The sequence below is a fragment of the Synchiropus splendidus genome, chromosome 10 (assembly GCF_027744825.2).
Source record: "Synchiropus splendidus isolate RoL2022-P1 chromosome 10, RoL_Sspl_1.0, whole genome shotgun sequence".
NCBI lineage: Eukaryota > Metazoa > Chordata > Actinopteri > Syngnathiformes > Callionymidae > Synchiropus > Synchiropus splendidus.
The window spans coordinates 18,255,207-18,274,430 of NC_071343.1; the positions used below are offsets into that span (position 1 = coordinate 18,255,207).

At 41.5% G+C, this 19,224-nt stretch overlaps 1 protein-coding gene across 1 annotated transcript; it reads right to left on the reverse strand.

Annotated features, from left to right (window-relative positions):
• Positions 1 to 608: 608 nt before the first annotated feature.
• cavin2a (caveolae associated protein 2a) lies at positions 609 to 18,645 on the reverse strand. Its single transcript, XM_053877643.1, has 2 exons — positions 17,963 to 18,645; positions 609 to 3,761 (listed from the first exon to the last, which is right to left on the reverse strand). The coding sequence occupies exons 1-2, from the start codon at positions 18,599 to 18,601 to the stop codon at positions 2,898 to 2,900; spliced, it is 1,503 nt and encodes a 500-aa protein (XP_053733618.1). The 5' UTR covers positions 18,602 to 18,645; the 3' UTR covers positions 609 to 2,897.
• Between the last annotated feature and the right edge of the window lie 579 nt (positions 18,646 to 19,224).

Consider the following 19,224-nt stretch of genomic DNA (forward strand, 5'->3'; position numbering starts at 1 on the left):
ATCATCAAGCATCAAGTATCATGAAGCAATCGGGGAGTTAAACGCCACTTTTATATACAAAGGAGAACATGACTAAAATCGGCAATGGCGTTTAAGTGTAATGGTCTATTATTATTTTTATTATTTCTTTCCATGATTGTGACAAATGCACGTTGAGAGACAAAAAAAGTGTTGATATATATATATATATATATATATATATATATATATATATATATATATATATATATATAATTTTTTTTTTTTTTTTTTTTGGACCACCCTTTTGCTTTACCGGTTATTGCATCAGATGTTGCTCTTATCACTTGCCAGAACTTGCTTGATGTCATCGCCCTGCTCAGATATTTTCTTTTTATTGAACATGAAGTTGAAAAAAAGAAAAAGTTGTGAATGATTAATTGAGTTAACAGAGAGGCTAGGCACTGGAGTGAGGCGCAACACTTAGCCCAGTTTCAAGGACAAAGTAAGGAAGTAGAAGACAAAAAAAATCTAACGTGTAAACATCAGTTGAGCAACTGAACCAAGCCCTGCTTGGCAGCCTTCACCCCCACGGTCGAGGACGTGTTCCCAGAAACGTCGGACAGAAATGAAACTGCAGTACAAATATATGATTTTAAAATTCTTTATTGACATACACAATACTAGGGGTGACAGAAAATACTTTGTTGACGAAGATGTTAGCAAGTGTCAGATGGAATATTTGAGTCGTCACTCAAGTGGTAAGGAACCTTGTCAAAGACACGTCTTTGGTTCAAGAGGGTTGTTGTGTAAAAGAAGGCATTTTGTGTATCAACAAAGACACATGATCACAGTCAGACTGTGTTAGTTTCTTAATCATCTAATCAAAAATGGAGTCAGATCTCCAAAATTCAAAAGACAAAAATGACTTAATGCACGACCACAAAACCAGAAACTCCAGTGTTATTAATATCAGAAAGAAATATCACCACAAATTAAACCTTTGCAGGGAGAAGCAGCTGGATGCTGTTCTGCAAATCACATTTCAAACACCAGTAAACATCAGTTTTCTATTGACACAGAGAAAGATTGGAACAAAATGAATGCATGACTAAACAAGATCAAAGGAGAACATGAGTGGTTTAAGATACATAAGTGTTATCTGATACCACAGAAACAAGAATACAAGGGCTATAGCCGCCACAAACTTAATGTACTAACGCTTCTGTTAGGCCAAGTTTCTTCCGTCTTTCTGACAGCAAAAGTCATTCCTCTCACTTCCATCTTGCACTTGGGTTCATTTCACAGCTGAAGCCCGGGAGCCTCTTTGAGCCAGGAGCATGAAAAATGACAAAAGCAGCAGTCATCCATCAAAGTAAGGTATAGCCTGCCCTTTTCCTCTAGTCTAACCCCCGAGTCATCATGGCTTCGTGGCACCTGGTGTCTCTTTTTAAAATTATTGGCTCAATCATTCTTGATTCACTTTCCTTAACTTACCATAAGAGCAAATACTTTGAATAATCTAATCTTTAGGCAACTCCTACACCTGTCTACACAGAGGAATTCTCCTCTACTCCTGTTATTCCAGCTGGCGTGTCAGGAGTACGAGGGTGCATATGTCTAAAGTCATGTTGAGAGATAGGAACATATCAGGAAGTACACCGCAGGCCATTCCAAACAGTAGACGTCTCGACTGATGTAGAAGAAATTCACCGAAAATATAATGAAACTACTTGTTAGTGCAGTGGAAACTATGGAAGAGCGTGTTTTTAGAAAAAAAAAATCTGTACATTAACATACAAAAAGGTTGTAAAGGCTCTAGTGTGTCAAAGCTGCTCCCCAGTAGGTCTAAACAAGACAAGGCTCTGTACCATGTGACCACAGTTACATTTTAATCCGATGACCATTTTCCTTTTGTTCCTCTTCATTTGCACTCACACTAAGGGAATCAAATCATGGCCAACATGCCTGGCCTTGTTTCATTTGGCGCTCTATATGAACTCATATGACTGGAGCATGACATGACGCTTACTGCTGACACAGCAAGTCTCTTCGGATTTAAGTTTGACACAACAAAATCTGGACAAAAACAGGATGTTGTCATGAACAAACAAAACTTTCTGAGACAGACCAGCGAATAGCGCCACGTAAAAGCTAAAATGGCAAAGCATTTCTCTATGTTGCCCTTACTACATTTTGGAAATGGCTGCAAACTAGCGCTGGTGGCGAGCTATAAATACAGTGGTACGATTAATTACTGTAGTAAGTAGTTCTTTCAATGTTTCGGTTTTGGGCCAAGACTTGTCGTTCTGATGCATCGCTACTCTTGAGTTCCATGAAGCCATGAGACTCACTATTCAACAACATACCTGTCTACTGTATGTTCAGAAGAGAGTAACCAAATGGATTTGGCGACTTTCTGCAACCAGTTTGAGTTATTTTGGTCCCGCAGTCTGAAACCACTAGTCAATGAAGGGAGCAACACATTCCTGCTATAATAGAGTGTGAGTGCAACACTGGTTTGAACAAAATGAAAAGGCAGCCACTCCAACTAAAAGGCCTGAAATCCTGCAACATGAAAACAGCGACACTTTCACCTTCAAACTTGCATAGACTGGCAGCATGCTACATCAACATGCGGCATGGGCGGTCCTGCTGTCGCTCACAATTTACTATGATTCACAAACACCACAAGGGGGTTCTGTGGACATGGACCCGGGTCACGGCGGGAGTGGGATAGCTGACCCTGCACCCTGGAGACCTGCTGTTACAGAGCCTCTGTGCTCCAGCTGATCACAGTGAGTTAAGAGGTGTGGAATTGAACTAGGGTTGGAAGCAAGCATTTGTAAGGCATGAGAAGAAGAACATAGAACTGTGTACAGCGAAAGGACGAACTATCCCTGCTGGGTGAGCGTGGAGCAGCGATGTAGATAATGGGATTAAGAAACTTGCTCCACAGTAATTGCTGACGTGGTAGTCGTCACTTCTGCAGCTGCGTCGACAGGGCTTTTCTGTTGCTCCTTCTCTTCCTCCTCTTCCTCTTCACCCATGTCATCTTCCTGCTCCGGGACTGCCAGGCTTGCTGAACGTTCACCGTTCACCTCGACCTCTAAGCTGGGGGTCTCGCCATTGACGGACAGCTCCGCCTTGACTTCATCAGGGCTGCTCAGAGCTTCTTCCACTTCTTCGACAGCTTCCTGGACATGAACCTCCGCTGAAGGCACATCTCCTGGCGACAGATCCACTTCCAGAGGCGGAATCTCCACGTGAGCTTCTTCCGATTGAAAGCTGGCGTCTTGTGACGGGAGCTCACCTTCTCGCACCTTCTTGATGTTGAATGTCATGGGAGTCACCTTGAATGAGGAGGACTTGGCAGTGGGACTCTTGGGATGGTTCGGGGTGAGGCTTTTCTTGATCTTCTCACGCTTCTCCGGTGGAACAATCTTGCTGGTGAACTGGTTGACCTTCTTCTCAATGCTCTCACGTGTGAAGGCCTTCTTCAGGCTGTCAACCTTCTTCAGACTGGAGCGCTTGAAGCGGTCAGCCCGGCGCTCGTAAGTGCGGGATGAGCCGACACCATAAGATTCGTCACACTCCAAGGAATCGAAATTTTGAGGGGACAGAGCATCTTCTTCATCTGAGGACAGGTTGACGGTCTGCAGACCCTCTTCTTGGGCATGGACACCATCCACAGAGCCGGTCACCGATGGTGGAGGCATGGTGGACTCTGTGTCATACAGGCTTGGTAGCGGAGTCTTCAAGGAGTCTTTGACAAAGACGGTGGATGGGATCTCGTTGTCCTCCTGTTGGGGGAGAGAGAGGCAACATTAAGGGGGTTGTTGTTTAAAACTAGAATAAAGAACAAGTGTTGCCTTAGTTAAAATAGCAAATTGGGCACTGGGAAAGAGTAAGTCAGTTCTCAGACAGTCTGGCTGGGTGAGTAAAAACTTAAAGCATCAGGTGATCAGCAAAGTTTAGAGACGCAAGTGATGCTAAAGGTGCTCGGAATGTATTAGCTAACAGAACTAGCGAAGCCCTAAAACATCTACAAAGGATAGCAACAACAAAATAACGTTCATATGCAAGAACAGTTCATGAATCAATAAGATAGCTGTGGTATGTGCTCTCGTGAATGCCTTTCCAGTCCGTATCAACAGTCTTAAATGACCATAATTCTCCATTTTCCCATCCAAAAGAATGTATTCTTGTGTTTAGACACTCAAACTTTGCAGCAAGCCATACAGTCATTTTGTTTTCAGTACAGAAAGCCAAGCAAGTCTATTTTTCCTGTCCACACACACACCACAGATATGTTACCAAATAAATATGGTCAGAAATATTAACATATTAAAACATTTAAGCAGTTTTTATATGCTTTTATATGCTCCAGTTAAGTTATTCCATTGTGTTGCTATTATACAATTTTTTTTATTGCTGAAAATTGCAATAAAATATCTGGAATAAAGAAAGTCATGTCCATCACACAGTGTAGTGTGACAAACCCTGAAATACTTCTTTATAAGTCAGACATACGTTGCTATTTGATAATAATTTACAACTAAAACTACACAGTCTTATCAATACAACAATGACACTTTCTGTTTGTTTAAGGATATTCAAAAAAATTAACTAACTGAGCTGATAACTGAGCTCAGGAATCAATAGTAAAGGATATATTCCAGCCACACGAGGCTACTTTATAATATCCATGACCACAGTCACTTTGACACCACCACCACAGTAGTCTTTGTAAATGACAGATTGTATACACCTGGTTTAGCTGGGCTGTTGGGGTCAAAACTAATAAGGCCAGTCGCTGCATGCTTCCATACTTTGCTCTGGAGAAATCTGAGGAATTCCACCTGCAGACGTCACACTTATCTTCATTTCTTCGCCGCCACTTACCGACTACACAAAGCAGTCAACCTGAATGAGTAAGTGTAAGAAAACTTTGTTTTGACCTCCTGCAACGTTTGATTCAATGGAAGAGCTGTCAGTCGGCTGTGTTATGCCACCATCTTTTCACACACTGGAATGGGTAAGGAGCTCACGCTTCAGTGGTCGATATACTCCACTTCACAATGGAAATGTCCAAACAAACCAAATCCAGTAACTTCACTCCACGCTAGACACAACCAAGACCATGTTGCATGCAGTTACAGCACAGAAATGAACTGGTGCGAGCAACCGACAAGTCCTCTTTCATCCCTGTGACTGCACCGAAGGACAGAGAGAGAGAGCAACTGCCTAACCAAAAGCCTCATAAAGCAGCTGTTTATCCACATCTCAGCTTAATACATGCAATGAACGAACCACAAAAAGCTGACAGTTACAAATGAAACAATGCTTTATACAGAATTTGAAGACAAAATAAAAAGAAAAAAATCCTATGAGCTTGTTATTTACTACAACTAAATCTCTTTTTTTTCATCACTTACATACTAAAATGCATCTAACAGCAGTGCCCTACAATAGTACTGTTAGAAGAAGTGAAAGCACTTTAAACTCAAAAGTCATTTAAATGATCCTTATTTGGACAGTTTTGGCTCAGACATGGCCAATACCAAAACACTTATATTCGATGCTTCCATTTCGCTGCTCCCACAATGGTGCAGCAGTGCATGACCGTACGGCATCTGGACTGTTTCGGTGGGCCCTCGTGCTTTGTGCAGATGGCGGTAGGGTTTACTACGCCTCTCACACACATAGCTTATCGACACGTTTGAAACATATTTACACACTAATAAATCAAGGCAGATGCTGCCTCTATACATCAAGACAAGGAACACGCCCTGCTGTTCTCCAACGGAGCTGCTTGTCTCCCAAGAATCTACACGAAAATTGATGCTCACCACCAAAATCACTTGTACTCACTCCCGAACTATAAGTAGTATTTATTAGGTTTCGTTTGTTAGGTTCTGCATTTGTATGTGTTTTATTTTTGCTGAATACCTTTTCTTATATATATATATATATATATATATATATATATATATATATATGTTAATTACGTTTTTTTTAATGTTTTATAGCATATATATATATATATATATATTCTGGTGTCAAGAAGTCTTGCAACACCTATAGCACGCAGTGCTGCAACAGATGACTGAAATAATAGTTGTTTCTGCGGACGGCGCACCACAATGCGACAATGACTTGGTTTGGAAGAATGCATGGCAGCTCGCAAGCTGCTGTCACAGCTCATAGTGACAGGATGCCAACAGTTTTTTAGAAGGCTGATGCATTGACTCTATCCTGGGGTGTCATTAGCACATTCTTACAGACTGGATGAACCAGATGGTCAGGAAGAGATTGGCTTCATTATTACAATTGCCGCTTTTCCACCATTTACACGTGACAACCACATGTGCAGTGGCGGTGAGAGAAGCGGACGAAAACTTGGGGCTGCTTTGCATGGATGATCTTCAGTAGCCCTGTGTTTAAATGGAAACAATTTTAGCTGAAATAACTAAAATGCATTAAAAACATGTCCAACTGAATAAGAATGAATAAGTTGCCTATGAGCATTCAATTTGAAGTCATGAGGAAGGTACAGCGTCTGAAAAACCTGGAGCAAGTTTCACAGTATTCAACTTCACTACTAAATAAACCCAAGTAAAGGTTAAAAAGTAGAATAAACAAACATTTTGACTAAATTCAATCATTGACACTGCTTGTGACTCAGCAAAACACTGAACTCATATTTTGTGTAGTCATTTCTTGGGCCTGTCCATTGCAGAAAAGCTCAACAACTACAGGACATTTTTCATCACATCACATCATCACATGGCTAAAAATGATCTGTTTTTTTCCCTATATTAAAGTGTCATTATAGACAGTAATGGTGCTTATGTCTGGCCACTATGCAGTAAATGAAGAGCTGAAACTGTTATCTACTTTAAAAACAGGTTGTGCAAAGTCCCACTATTACCCTTTGATGATCACAAAGCACATTCGGTTCTTCTTCAACTAGCAAGCATAAGGTTTAGCTCAGGTGTTTGTGAATATGTGGTTCCACCCTTTTATAGCAAATAAATCTGTCAGCACGGTTTAAGACTGCAATAAAGGGCGCCGAGAACAAGTGTACACGCTAAATGACATTTTAATGCACAGTAACCCAAATGCCACCAGAATAACTCTATTCAAAAGCGACACACTAAAAATGAAGGGATTATTTTACAACATAGTAGAACTCCACTCCCCTTTCCATCGTAAACCATCAGTCTTGCTGTCTCAGTGACGCACGTCAGTTCAGTAACCTGAAATCCACGCAGCCACAATGATCAGACCTGAGGGGAGAGTTCTGGTTACCATACCACAACCTCTGGTTTGGTCCAGCTTTCAGAGTGCTTTTGTCCACACAAGCTGCGTTGTTGCTGGTTCAACTCCGCACCACGCCCTGGGTGCAGAGGATTCAAACAAGTTTGTGCAGTGTCAGGAACTTTGCACCCGATATGGGATGAAAAAAAAACCCATAATGCTCGCATAATCCATGTTCATGCAGGAGCAGAGATTAGTGTGTGTCCCACAGGCCATATGATCAACGGGCGCTGTCATCCATCCATAAAACATTTCAAAGAAAATAAATGGGGAAGAAAAGCTCAACACTATGCAGGACAAAACGATACCAGAGAAAAGGAATGATGAAGTTTTACAACAGCAGTTTTACAGCAAATCATTTCATTTACTTTGTTTATTGAACTTAGTGCGCATTTGAACAGAATTTGAATTTCATACCGTTGACTGGCTCAAGTATGCATGTTATGTTTACAATTCTATTGTGGAATGGTAGTTAGCTGTGCATACAATAGATTCATTCTTTGTGTATCATGTCATGTCAATGTTAATTCAGTTTTGGATTTTAAAATGGATGTCGAGTCGAACACATTAAAAAGTGAGTAGAAATGATCTTCACTTGCATGTAACAAAACGGCAATATCACAGTTATCGTCTCACCTGAATCCACGGTAAATTCAACTTGTCTCCATGTGAAAAACGTGATTTTCCACAACACTGCACAGAGACTCCTCAGCCACATCAACATTCTTCACCGGTTTGGTGCCAGTCAAGCACAGAAAAGATTTGATCTGAACACGGCAGCTCTAGTCGAGGCCTGTATAAAACTTAAAACTTCACTTGATACCATCAAACTGCACCCTCGAGTCATTCAAACTCACTTCTAAAAGCGTTCATAATGCAAACTAATTCAGAAGGGTTTAAATCATTGCCTGCGTTTTACATTTCACAGAATTGACTTTGCAGATTTTACTACTTTTATCTCATAGAAGTTGTTATTGTGCTGGATCAGGATGCCTCCGTTTGTTTGTGAGCCACTGTGTGCAGTGCTGTGTGTGTATTTTTCTGGCACTCATCTCCTGGGAACGTTCATAATTAATCTTCCTAAGCAAATCTTTATTCGCTACCAAGCATGTGTGCACACTCCGGCTACTAACCTTAAGGAGGAAAATTAATATTGGTCAAGTCAAAATAAGTTTGGATAGGGGCAAAAAATCCTCCAACACTGCAGTGGTACAACTGTGCACAGGCAGCAGGTTGTGCAAGGTGCTTGAGAGCTGCAGCTTAGGGTTCGACAGTTCTTTTCATCTGCTGCTTTATTCAAGTGAACGCAGAGATCAGGGCGTGGCAGACAAAGAGGCAACGTCTGAAAGGAGAGCGATGGACTCCTGTTACCTCACGAGCAAGTGTGAGGTAACTATGTGATACTACACACTCTTTTATTATCACCTCGAGTAAACACAAGGCCAGGCCAAGTCATCTCTGTTCATCTTCAATGATCCATGATGTATACGCACGTAACACGGTGGTGCCAGGAGCTACACTACACCCCATGTAATTCCACCTCACCTTCTGCCTTCTGTCTATTTTAAAACAGTATACAATAAGTGGTACAAATTACACGTCACGGCAGTTTAGAACGTCAAACCCCGACCTTTGGTGCTTGAGCATTTACTTTTATTTTGCGTTCACTAGTACAGAAGCATGTTTGGTTTTTAAAGCACAAATTTCACATTTCCTCATGAACTGACTTCTGTGACTCAAGAGTTATGTTGACTTGAGTATAAATGGAGTACCCTGACTGGGAATCAAACCCGGGCCACGGGGTGAAAGTGCCCAACCCTTAAGGCCCATTTATGCTCAGTGATACATACTGATCTGGATATATGCGGAGCATAGGCTGTGTTCATTTCGTCCGAATTTCTGGGACGTTTCCACAAAGCTCATGGATACATGGAAAACAGACCAGTACCACCAGAAACCATGGGGGCAGTGTTGCTTTTCCTACCCGACGCGTAGCTCTAATGAGCCACAAAGAACAATGGTGGAAATTCTCCGTCCTGCAGTCGCGACATGTTTAACAGCCTCACCGCCACCACCTCCTCCAACGCTGACTCCGTTTCCTCTTTTGTGCAAAATGTACATGGTCAATACTTCCACAGTCGGCTGATTTGGAGTTTGTGGTTGTCATAAACCTTTGACCCTAGGCTGCTCCCCCTGGTGGATATATTGGTGAACAACAATACCAACGTAAAGAACTCATAGAAGCATGTGATCAGTGGCGGTAACATCATTTGAAACGGACAGGTACATTTTCGTAAGTAAAGGCTGCTTAAATGAACCACTAGTGACACTACCGTTGTATCCTAGGCTTTGCAGACACATTTTGTCACCACAGTCGTGTGAAAGTTATTTTAGAGATTCAAAAAGAAATCTGGGCTCCTCATTTGTATTCATCGAAGTGCAACCACTGCTCCCAAGGGTGAACAAAAACCAATGCAGAAAACTGTAAACATAAACATGTCCCAAAATGAGTGAGAGTCCATCTGTGAGTATAGTCGAGTCATCATTTGTTCTGTTGTTGAATAGGCATTCTTGTGGCAACAAAGCCCATACACCATCCCAGATACCTTCAGCACAGAAGTCTTTTTCTTAACATTGATTTTCTTTGGTGTCGATTTGTAATGGAGTGAAGATCACACGGCTAGAAACTTTTGGGATAATCTGACCATCTTGTTTTGTTTAATCTCTTTGAATCATGAACGTCCTGTGACTTCTGCTGCCAGAACCATGTGATGTCAATTGTGCAGTATATGAATTACAGGAAGAAAAGTGAACAGAAAGATATGAAGAGATTGCATTGATTCCAAAACTATTTCTTTCCGCCCGGTCGATAAGACAATGTTATCTGTGAAAGAACTTCTATTCTTTCGTCACTTCATTAAATATTGTGAGAATTTTTTTTCAAGGGCATCATCGGGATTATCTCTAGAAATATCATCACCTAGATATTGTGTAACATTTGCTTACTTTTCATGTGACTTCTTTTCCTCCATTCTACGTCCTCTTCTTACCGGCGTAGCTAACTTTAACTCCGATGACTAGATCTTTTTGTGATTTATTTTGCAGGATATTTCAATCAAACTGCCAGATAGATTCTTCAGCCCCCGACTTACACGACAGCGCTAATTTGCCTTCATCTGCATACTATTTGCCTTGTTGTTTACCGACACGGCACATGCATTTACAGCCTACATTGAAGGTCAACCTTTTCACTGGCTGTGTTACAGCAGGACACATTTTCCACGTGTCTGTGATGAAAGAGGACAGAGGAAGGAAGGAGAAAGGAAGGAAATCAAATGGAATTCTGCTTTCAGTCATGCCACTTTTCACCATATCAGAATATGAAGCGAGTAACACAAGTACAACTCCAGCACTGCTGCACACTAACTATACAAATGTGAATAAGCAGAAAAAATGAAAGTTAAAAAGTCAAATCTGAGCTCAAATATTTCATAACTAGATAAGAAAAATTTAATCGGCATGTCTGTGGTGTGGCAGGTGCAACAGTGGACAGCAGGGATACGCGATTAAAATCCACCAGACATGGGAGACATGGTGGCAACAGTGTGGACTAATCCACCGCATCTGATGCAGGATTCTAATTCAACATGAATCGCCTGTCAACAGTTTCATCACTTCATATTCACTTCTTGGCTCGATTGTCAAAAAACTTCCAATAACAAGTTTGGGCAGTCTACCCCATCCGCACCCCTCCCGCCTCTCTCCGCCTCACCAAAAGAACACACAGCATGTTTACAAGCTTGCATAATCCAGCCTCAACACAATATGCGATTCAGGCCCATGCTGACGTGCCACTGGAGTGACGATGGTGAGGTGGCCATTATTCCTGTTGACAAAGTGTACAGTAATGATGATGACAGTGTTGGAAGGAGCTTGTTACCGCCATCCTTCATTTGGACCATATCGGTATCTCTACACAGAGAAGGACACGCTCATAGAAAATAGTACGGCTTGCAATATTAGTTGTAATTTAGATTCATGTCTTTTACAAGAATGTGGTGGAATCGTGAATTCATTGACCTTGATCTGTTTTGTTTTTTTTTTTGCATTTATGCTCCATAAAATAGAAAAATAAAAACATTACGATACGATACGACGCGACGCAACGCGACGCGACACGACACGACACGACACGACACGACACGACACGACACGACACGATGTTTGAAATTTGAATATTTCACTTTTTTCCAATCATGTGGCAGACACTTGGTAAATAAATAATAAAATACAATAAATGTGATGATAAATGATATGTCATATGGACATAAAGCAATTAAAATACACTCCAATATAAAAGCATATTTAATTATTTAATCATTCTTGCAAAAACCCCAATTAAAAAAATAATAATAAGGTTTCACTGTATCATTAATCGATTAAAAAATGTATGTCTGCAATGTCTGTAACTTTTCAAAGACCTGGAATTTGTACAGTGTGTCAAAGTTTCTGAACTATTTAACAAATTAATTTAAAAAAGTCATATTAAAATGCAATTCTGGAAATCTGTTATGAAAATCTTGGATTGAAAATGTGTATAAATATTTTAGTACAATATTAGTCACTGTAAAACACAATAAAAGCCCACCAAATCTAACCTTTGTAGACATGATAAAACATTGTGCAGTAAAAAAATAAAAAAAAAAATCACTTATGGCCCTTGCTGTGCTGTGCTGTCAGTTCAGCACAATTAACAGCAGAAAACAACATGTGCCCTAAAAGTGACACGAAAAGAGCTTTGATGCCGAGACAGAGGGGGGACTCAGGTTTCATAAGCCGAACACAACGAGGTCCTCTCATGCACAAAGTGGGAGCAAATAAAAGTGTGATCCCCGAAAACCACTCCAACCTGTTACGTAAGAATCATAGAGGCACAGAGTGACCACTGTTGGGCTCTTTTTTGTCGGCGGATGAAAGCGAAAAAAAAAAAAAAAAACCCAAATTGAGACCCATGAGTTCCCATCAGGACCACAACAAGTTATCTAGAGAACTGGTTCGTGCTTTTAGTTTCTATCTTGACACCAAGCTTTGCAGTTTTGGAGTGAACAGGAGATTTTTGATAAGCATGAGATCTATCAGTCAAGTGTCCGTGAAAGGTAGAGCAAAAAAGAAGGAGAATTTGGGAACTTGCCTCTTCTCACTTGGACTCAGCATGTGTGAGACCAAAAATGGTTGTAAGATTGAAGGTTGCAGGGAAGGTCAGGGTGATTTATTGAAGTGAAGGAGTCGGCAAAAATAACACATTTCAAGTCATTGTGACATGGTGTGCTGCACACACAACACAAATCACCTCCCAGCCGAAGATTTACGGTAGAAGAATAGATTAACGATAAATAAATGTGTGTTGCAGCCCTTTTTTAACAGGCACTCCTTCAGCAATTACAAATGGCCTTGGGCCCTCCAACACATTACTAATTCATTTTGTGCACATATAAACAAAAAATTTTAAATCATGAAATATTAAAATTTTTATAGATGAAAAATAAATAGGTAGATAGACGACAGAACACCTCACACAGACACAACAAGTTATCCCTGTCCAAGTTCATTCACTTACACGTACCAATTTCAGGTATATTTCTTTCTGGTTCTCAACATTTAAGACGCAATTTATTTACAAAAATATTCATATTTTTTTCCCGCCAAACTTGTCACTGCATCTTAAATTTTTGTAATAATATTTCAATGTACTTTATATTTTCTCTATTCCTTATATATATATATATATATATATATATATATATATATATATATATATATATATATATATATATTTTTTTTTTTTTTTTTTTTTTTTTTTTTTGGTAAGTGAAAAAGATAGATCTATCTCTAGATAGATGCTCTTAGCCAGTCACCAGTTCTATGTAGTCACACCACAATGCGCAAATGCCGTTATCTCAGATTAGCAACCGCCATCCGTCACAGGGAACAGTGTCAACAATTTAGCGTCTGGTCCAAAAGCTCCCAACAAACCTAATTACATGTTGGAGTTTATGTTTAAGATAAGAAGGCTGTCATTACATATCTGCGGATATTGCCCATTTCGAGTGTGACCTCAATTGTGTAATAAGTAAACAGTGTTTACAATCTGTGTGATCACCAGGATATTGTCAACGCCATTTATTGAGTCTACAGGGAAGGTTGGCGGGTTTTGGTCTCATGCCAGGAAAGACAACCACAGATCCGTTGCTTGTAATGAGGATGTTGATAAAGAAGCACAGAGAAGGTCAGACGGAGTTTCACTGACTTCGTGGATCACAAGAAAAGCCTATGACAGAGTTCCTACAGAGGAAGTGTTGTACGGCTGCCGACGCCAAAATCAGCCATTAAGCTTGGACCTTTCATGGCATAACTGGCGCTACCCACCTGGAACGTTATGTTTTTGAGTCTACTGAAAGACTTGGTCGGTGGATGGCTGGTTTTGGTGTCAGTATATAACGCACAAATGGGTTGTTCTAGCATTTAAAATTTTGTTGTGGCTTAAGTTATAAAGGTGTGTTCCAGTTGTGCTTGGATTGAGGAAATTCCGAGTGACGTCAGCCGATGCAAGATTTCCTAGTCGGAAGGTGGGAGTAAATTTGAGTACGCAATCCAAGATGGCTAACCCAAATGTGAGCAGGAAGTACAAGTTTTGAATGGTTGGAATATGCCAAAAGAAATAAACACTTTGTTTGTATAGAAGCATATAGACCTAGCTTAAACCTGGACACGGCACATGTGAAAAAAGCTTTCATGGATCTTCTACGTCGTTTCAGAGGAAACTGGCACACAGCATTCTAGTCACAGAGACCAAAACGGATTTGTCATATACCTTAATCTCAGCCAAATGAGGCCAAATCATAAAAGCATTCCCCACTAGCATTTTCAGACTTAATGGCGAATCTGGCGCTCCTACCTTTAAGGCACCCCATTTCCTGCGTAGATATGTATTGTATTTTTACCGCCAGCAACTTTAATTTGTTTGGAAGAAAGACACAATGTCTCAAGGGGAATTTATCATGAATGAGCCCCAAAGAAAAAAAAAAGAAAGAAGAATGTTAATAAAGCAGTCAAAATAAACACCAAAAAAGAATGTACTACAATGAGCGGGAACTTCTACACTTCATTCTTGGTTTCTTAGCCAGTGAACTCGCAAAGGGATTCTTTAAATTCCCGGTTGACAGAGACCGGATATTTTGGGACCTTTAGTATGTTGAATTAAACTATAATATAAGTTGAAAATATGTAAAAGTAAATGCAATGAACCATTATATTACAGCATTATATAACACATAATGCATACCCAATCATGATTATTGACTCTGAACTACCAATTAAAAACTTAAAAAAAAAAAAAAAGCTCCTGTCAGGTTGTCAAGATAAAACTTTTCAAACTACTTTCATCAACAGCACATTCCCTACACTGAGTACATGACATACACTAATGGACAATGCTAATTTAAGGCCGCTATATTTGAAGACTCAATCCAACTTCTACTCATTTTTACAACATTAATACTTGAAACATGATTGTTTTTTCACGTTTGATGAAGACCCTGCATGTTAGAATCTGCTGACCTGCTTTGGGCTGAAACTTAACGCCATATATCTTGTAAGGGACAAACTCCAAATCTGCACCACAGCCTGAAGCCCTTTTCCTGCTCCGACCTGCGTGAGAGCTTTTGGTTCCATCCCAGTCAACTTTCACATTGTCAGGAGCCATTACACCCACTTATCTGTCATTTTTGACTGAAAGAACTCGTAACATCTTTTCTAAACATACAATCGTCGAAACTGTTATGTAAGGAAAGATTTGAGATGTTGTCAGTACTTGATAGTATAGCTAGCCATAAAAACTATGGGGTGTAATTTTGAGCTGTGAAAATGATCTGTTATGATGATCTACACTCGTATAATATTAATATTATTGAGAGAATTGGAGTAATAATAAATAAGTTAAAATACTTGCCATCCATCTGTTTAATAAAAAAATAATTTATAAATAAGAGACATACTACAGTAGACCTCCTGTTATTACAAGATTGTATAAACCATGTTGCAATTTGAACACACACAAATAACTGTACCTCAACCTAAAAAAACTTTTGCATACTTGTGTGTAGCTTGGCAGGAGTTCCTTGCAATGTGATATGAATGTTTTTGTGACAGAGCCGACTGCTGTCACTCCCAGAACCACACATAGCCACATTTTTTTCTTTTCTGACAAAGACAATGTAACAGAACATTGACTTTGTCACAAAAAAAAAAAAACATGTCAACTTAAATTCAACAACCGCTGTAGCATTGGATGATCACTTAGATTTAAGCGGGACTAGAGCAATAAAGCCATAACAGTTGAAGGACTTTGATCTTCAAAACGTTTTTTACTGTGGCCTCATTCATTTTAAGATGAGGACCAGGACTTTTTACTGGCATGAAATGCAAACAGTACTGCATTTCAGAAGTATTTTAATGTGGTCATGGTTCCTATTTTTCCAACTTATTGTTTTGATAAAATTACAAGCCAACAGTAAGTTTTGAAGAGCATCAAGTTCAACACTTCTGATCACTGCTTGTTCAGAAAAAAAAAAGTGCTTACATTATGACCACCTTCGTACAGTCCTAAACCACCAAGAATTACATAAAATGTATCAAGTCAAAACTATTTCAAACGTACAAAGGCAGAAAAAATATTGGTGCTTCAAGTGTCAATCACAGCCCAGAACTACAGAACTCTATTCAATGGAGCATGTCTTAATCCCCAAAAATGTGTGTGCAGGGAGAACTGGCCCCATGGTTGAGGGCCATTTAGAAACAGGAAAAGCTCTGATGCGCAAAAACAAACAAACAAGGCCGGAGCAGCAATAATTAAGGACTCATTAGTGCCTGTTATGCAGGGAAACGCAGCGGAGCAGCAGAGAGTCCTGTCATTTCGGAGCGGCCCCGGGGCCGAAGGCTGGAGCTGGTAGCCGACCCCTACTTCGTGCAACAGTGGGCGTTTCCCCCCGGGGCATTTATGCGTTTCCACCTCAGCTGGCACGTACAGAGTGAGGAGTGTTCTGGATGAGTGGGAAGACCCCGCTGCCAGACTCCACTGTGGCTGGAGTTTGGGACTTCGGAGGGCAGTAAATGTGCGCTATCAAGAGGAGGATGGGAACAAGCACAGGTGGCTACGTAGAAAGACAAATAATGGAGATTAAAGAAGTGGCAGGTGGAAGAGTGAGGCAGAAAGTAGAAGGCACTGACGACAGGCAAGGGAAAACCACGAAGGACAGCGAACAAGGGCTGCTTTTTATGCCCTCACTTCCCTCGGGCTTCCAACTCCAGCTCAGTAACCACATACACCTGACCCAGAAAGCTATACACACTCACAAATCTCACCTCCCGCCACCTTAGAGGAAGGTTGTCACTTAAATGAAGAACTAAAATAACTGAGTTTGTTTAGTGAACCTGACACACAAAAAGAGTCAGTTATACGTTTTCAAGTTGCACTCCTAATCTCGACCATGTTGACCAACATGTTCTTCACCATCTGATTCTGCTTGGATTAAGGTAGTCATGTGAAGCATGGACGATAATGTGTATCTCAAAACTCACAAAAAACAGAATCCAGAACTCTCACTATCTTTAAACACTGCCTTTCCTGAGCGGCTTAACACATGACCCCGGACTGAATCGGATCGATCCCGCCACCTGCCCCTCCCCTGCAGGCAAACAATGACGGCAGGAAAACATCTTGGCACCTGTTGCACTTGAACAACAGAGCCTCTCAGTACCTGGGAAACCAGATAACAGCAGTGGTTAAGAGCTTCCAGTGGTGCAGCCTGTGTCAACAAAAGTATGTCCACTCCTCCTACCCCCCTCCATAGATGTACATAATACACACATTAAAACAAGACACTTGTTTGGGATAACATGCCGTGGAGGCAGAGCAACACTTACAGCAAACTAGAAGCTACATAGAAGAGCTGCCTGCCGTGTAAACGTGAGGACATTTCACACAACGTGACACCAGTTAGCTGCTCTGCAAGCTCTGAAAATCGCAGGAGAAATTACCCAAACAGGTGTAATACACCAGATACAACAGTAAATCCCTCTAAAAGACGAACGTCTAACTGAGTCATGACTGTGGGGTGTAAACAGATCTAGTCAGTCTGAGCCATCCATTATTATCCCGGGGAGCTTGATTCCCAGACACACCCATCTACTCTGAGGCAGGAGAGAGGGATGTTGGGGGAGGGCAGCTACCAAGTATTTAAAACCAGAAATGATTTCCATAACGGCTCTGACGGACTTATGAGCAGTGATTTGAACAAGTTAAATAAACTTGCTTGTTACAATTAATAACAACTAACAACACAAATGTTAAACATTTGCGATGAATCACAATTTAACTGTGCTTTCCTGTGAATTTTAAAAATAATCTATTGGGGAAAAAAACGTGCTTTGTGTTGAACTAAAACATTCTAAAAATAAGAACTTGTGTTCCAGTTAGACAAGTTGCTCAGAAGGAAATGCATCGTCCTTCACCTGTGGCACATCAACACGCCTTTCTGCTGCAGTCAAATATCAATGCAAATAGGACAAACACAGACACTCCCTTCTGTCCCTCACACACCCTCCACCGCTGGGAGCAGCTCACCTGGGTGATGACTACTTTGAAATGGTTCCTCTTGAGCAGGTGGCTGTGGTTGGCCTCCAGCTTTTTCACCTGGACCCCCTGCTTGTCCAGGCGCTCCTTCACCTCCTTCAGGTGGCCGCTCACCTTCCTGGACCTCTCCAGGAGCTTGCTGACGCTGTTGGAGGTGCTGAGGTGGTTCTTGGCCAGGCGGGTCACGTCCCCCTGAACCAGGCGCACGGCACCTTCCAGGTCGGACTGGCGCTGCTCCATGCGCTGCTGGTTCTCCTGCACCGCCTCCATCATGTTGACCAGCTTATCCAGCAGCGCCACCACGGTGATGGCGCTCACCTGTCCGCGGTCCACCGGACTGCCCGGAGCCACGGCTCCGCCGGGGCTGGTGGGACTCTTCAAGCCCAGGCGGGACAGGGTTCCGGTCGGGGTAGGCGAAGACGGGGCGGACGACGGGCTGAAGCTGGGGATGAGCAGCTCCTGGGTCTCCGCCTGCGGGGGTGTGTGGCTGCTGCCGGGCTCGAGTCCGGGGGCTGCTTCCTCTTCCATGGTGCGTTCACGGGTCGGCGCGGGAGAAAGTTGCTGACGGTGCTGCGCGGCTGCCACTGGCTCCTGCTGACAGGAGAAGTTTGGAAGTTTAGGAGCGGACATCCACGCCCCTCTCTCGTTCTCTTCCCACACACTCGCTGCAACACGCAGTCAACTTTCAAAACACCTCCCCTGAAAGCCATAGGGAGGGGCCAGGTTGCCATGGTGACCCCGCGGGCCGAGCCCAACCAGCGGGTAGTTTTCATGAGTCCTTCCGTGGGTTGTTGTGTGTTACGCTTGTTGCGTTTGCAAATAATATATGAGGCTGTTTTCGTCGACTACACTGCACCATCGGCGTTTGTTGTGAGGCCAAGAATCTTGCAGCAGGTGCTTTTCAACAGCCAGGCTGCAGGGGGCGTATTCACATTCAAGTCCTGCCAGAAAGTTGGTTATATTTCTGTCGCATTCCTTAACATTGCACAGAAACACCCAAACAATTCAAAACACCTCAAAACGTTTGTGCACTACGTAACTACTGCTTGATAACTTTTTATACTGTATTTTATTTTTTGGCCAATGATTCGGATTTTGGTTGACACTCTTTTCTTTTCTTTTCAAATTGCATTTATTTATATTACATTACATATATTATTTTGGGGGGGTCATCCACTAAGTTTTGCAAAGCTTGAGCCGATACAGTTATTTTATTTTATTGGCCAATTACCAACTTTTGTCAAACTGACATG

What these genes read in the sequence shown, in the direction of transcription:
- cavin2a (XM_053877643.1), bottom strand. Translation starts at nt 18,601, where the DNA reads ATGTCCGCTCCTAAACTTCCAAACTTCTCCTGTCAGCAGGAGCCAGTG. An exon ending in TCAAAGTAGTCATCACCCAG is followed by an intron (nt 3,762 to 17,962) that starts GTGAGCTGCTCC and finishes CTCCCCCAACAG; the next exon opens with GAGGACAACGAGATCCCATC.